Below are 2,910 nucleotides of genomic sequence, written 5' to 3'. Positions count from 1 at the left end.
TCATCCCCAACAAAACACGTAGCACAATTTGAATCTACAGATACATTCACAGTTGCAAAACAGCATAGAAAGGTTCAGGCTTTCCTCTTGCTCCTTGCCGCAAATATGTGAGTGCTAGCGTCATTCCCCTGCCAATTTCCAGACCAAGGAAATGCACAAATGGGACTCATCCACAGTATTCCAGTTAAGATGCACTGAAGTCAGTGCAGCCACTTAGGTTTGCATTAGTGGAGGTGAAAGGAGAGCTGTGTGACTCAAATTTAGACGTTGCACAGGAAGGCAATGGCATAGAAGACATGGATTTCTTTTCCAGCATTAAGTTAAAAAAAGAAGATACTTTCATTTCTCCTTGGTTGGCACAGGAATCATATTTTGCAGCCTATAGAAAATGCATACAAGAAACCGTAATAAAACACACAAGATAAGCTTGCTAGAAAAAAGTCAGTTCATCATGCTTAGTCTTGCTGCTTTGGTAACTGTGGAGACTCAGCGGCTTATTCTCATGAGGAAGGCTTCTGAATACCCGCAGGTGCATGAACTCATCGTTGCCAACATGGACCTGCAAAGCATGAAAACCAGTGAGTTATTCCATGGAGTAACAGCAGCCTTCAGTGGAAGGGATGGTATAGACTGGTGTGTTTGGACGATGGAGAAGTGAAGTGGTAAGAAAACCCACCACCTTAGAAGGTGAGGTCTTGTTTTAAACCAGACTGGGAATCATGACTCTGTGGAAACACCACTTAATTCTTCTCTGCCTGTTAATCCTCCCTATGCTAGAGATAGGGAACGCACAGGGAGGGAATCAGATAGGAGTTGCAGAGAAGTGATTACTGCATTAAATACATGCAAAATGCTCTCATCTTATCTGGTACAACAAGTGCCTAAATGCTTGGATCACAGTTGCTTGGTTTTGTGTGTGGTATCACTACAGGCAGAGCCAGAGTAGGTTGGATGCTTCATTGTGTCTTTACATGTCTGGACTTCACTTAATGCAATGATAGTGCTCAACATCACACACACATAATTTCCCCCAAACCAAGCTTCAGAAAATAACTGAAAAGTAAAAATCATTATGAAAGCAGAGAAGCACTTTTATCTCCATTTAATACAGGCTGGGTGGCGAGTGGATTATTAATTTTGTTTTTTTTAACATTGGAGTATTTTTAAATTTACAGAGTTTTTTCTTATTAAGGCCAAATCATAAGCATCCCTCTCTAGGTAAGTAAAAACCTAAATGTCGTGGTTTAAGCCCAGCCGGCAACTTGGAACCACGCAGCCGCTCGCTCCCTCCCCCCCTCTTCCTTCCTCCCCCCGCTCCCGGAGGGACGGGGAGGAGAATTGGAGAAATGTAAATCCAACGGGTTGAGATAACAGCACTCCAGTAACTAAGGTATAATACAAACCACTACTGCTACCAATAATAATGATAAGAGGAATAACAAGGGAAAAAGACACAACCGCTCACCACCCGCCGACCGATCCCCAGCCCGACCCGAGCAGCGATCTGGGCCTTCCGGGTAACTCCCCCCAGTTTATATACTGGGCATGATGTGCTGTGGTATGGAATCCCCCTTTGGCCAGTTTGGGTCAGGTGTCCTGCCTCTGCTTCCTCCCGGCTTCCCATGTCCCGCCTCCCTGGCAGAGCATAAGACTGAGAAAGTCCTTGGTCAGAGTAAACATTACTGAGCAACAACTAAAAACATCGGTGTTATCAGCGTTGTTCCCAGACTGGACGTTAAGAAACACAGCACTGCACCAGCTACTAAGAAGGAGAAAAAATGACTGCTGTAGCTGAACCCAGGACACTAAACTAAACCAAAAAACCAAACCCCACTATTCCAAATATTATACATGTTAATAAAAAAACCCCAAAAAACCCCCATTGCTCATTGCCCTTTACCTTGATGAAGTAGTTTGTTCCAGCAACCACTTGAGTTTTAAACTCCACGGCAGTGAAGACATCAAAGGTTTTCCCTTCTTTGTCTTCTAGCTGAGATTTCACCTTAAGGAAACAACAGGTTATTTAAGTCTGTTGCAAGTATTTAGGACCTAAAGCCTACATTATCAGTGTGCTCCAGCACCCTTGAGGTCACTGCTGCTGAATTCCCACCCAGAGTATTCCTGCTTTTCTTAATTATTAAAAAAATCAAAATACATAATGCTAAGTTTTGTGTTAAAGCAGGAGCAGAAATCTAGACAGGAGCAAAGCCAGGACAGCAGTGTGATTCAGTCACCAAGTCTGGAGTCTCCAACAGAGAACTGTGAGGGTATTTCAGATTTATTTGACAAATGATTTCCTCTGTTGATGTCTCAACTTCTCTTTCTGTCCTGTATATCGAACAACAAATATACAGTGGTTCAGTATCTACATGCACAAGACTATAGATCTTTTTAAAAGAGGATATTTCAATATACATCATTCTTACAATAAGAAAAAGGGCCACTTCAGCATTAGCTCCCTTTTCAAATTCAGAACAAATTCTTACTGATCCAGCATCACAGAACAGACATCCATCCACAAATCAAGCTTTAAAAGCAAACTACCCAAGCCTAAGCTTTTACAACTCTTATTTGAAAGTTCTTCCAATTTTGCTGGAATCTGTAACATTTTAAAATTGCAAATATTTTTCTAATAATAACAACCATAAAGCCTTCTGAGTTATCAACCCAATTTCCAGAGTGTAAAACCAGTGTTCAAGAAGTCCGAATAACTTGTCCAACACCCCAGAGGGAGGCACGAACTCATATGAGTTGCAGCTTTTCTCTCCCATGCTTGACTCTCTAAAACATCATGGCTAGATGGTGAAATTCCTGGTCAGGAAAGCAGATGATTTCAGGCTTTGTTTACAAGGGTGAGATGAATTAGTCTTGGAGTCCCTGCTGCAAGTGCAGTTCTACTGAGGCCTTAGC

General features: G+C 42.2%; 1 protein-coding gene across 1 annotated transcript; it reads right to left on the bottom strand.

The window, feature by feature from the left end:
- Positions 1-430: 430 nt before the first annotated feature.
- CSTB (cystatin B (stefin B)) lies at positions 431-2,002 on the bottom strand (the record flags this gene model as incomplete). Its single annotated transcript, XM_010022704.1, has 2 exons — positions 431-559; positions 1,901-2,002. Coding segments are annotated over 2 exons (231 nt in total), but the record flags the coding sequence as incomplete, so codon positions are not given.
- Positions 2,003-2,910: the final 908 nt, after the last annotated feature.

The sequence above is a fragment of the Nestor notabilis genome, unplaced genomic scaffold, assembly GCF_000696875.1.
Source record: "Nestor notabilis isolate BGI_N333 unplaced genomic scaffold, ASM69687v1 scaffold10319, whole genome shotgun sequence".
NCBI lineage: Eukaryota > Metazoa > Chordata > Aves > Psittaciformes > Psittacidae > Nestor > Nestor notabilis.
Note: the sequence above shows the minus strand (reverse complement) of the source record. Positions and strands in the feature narration are given on the sequence as shown.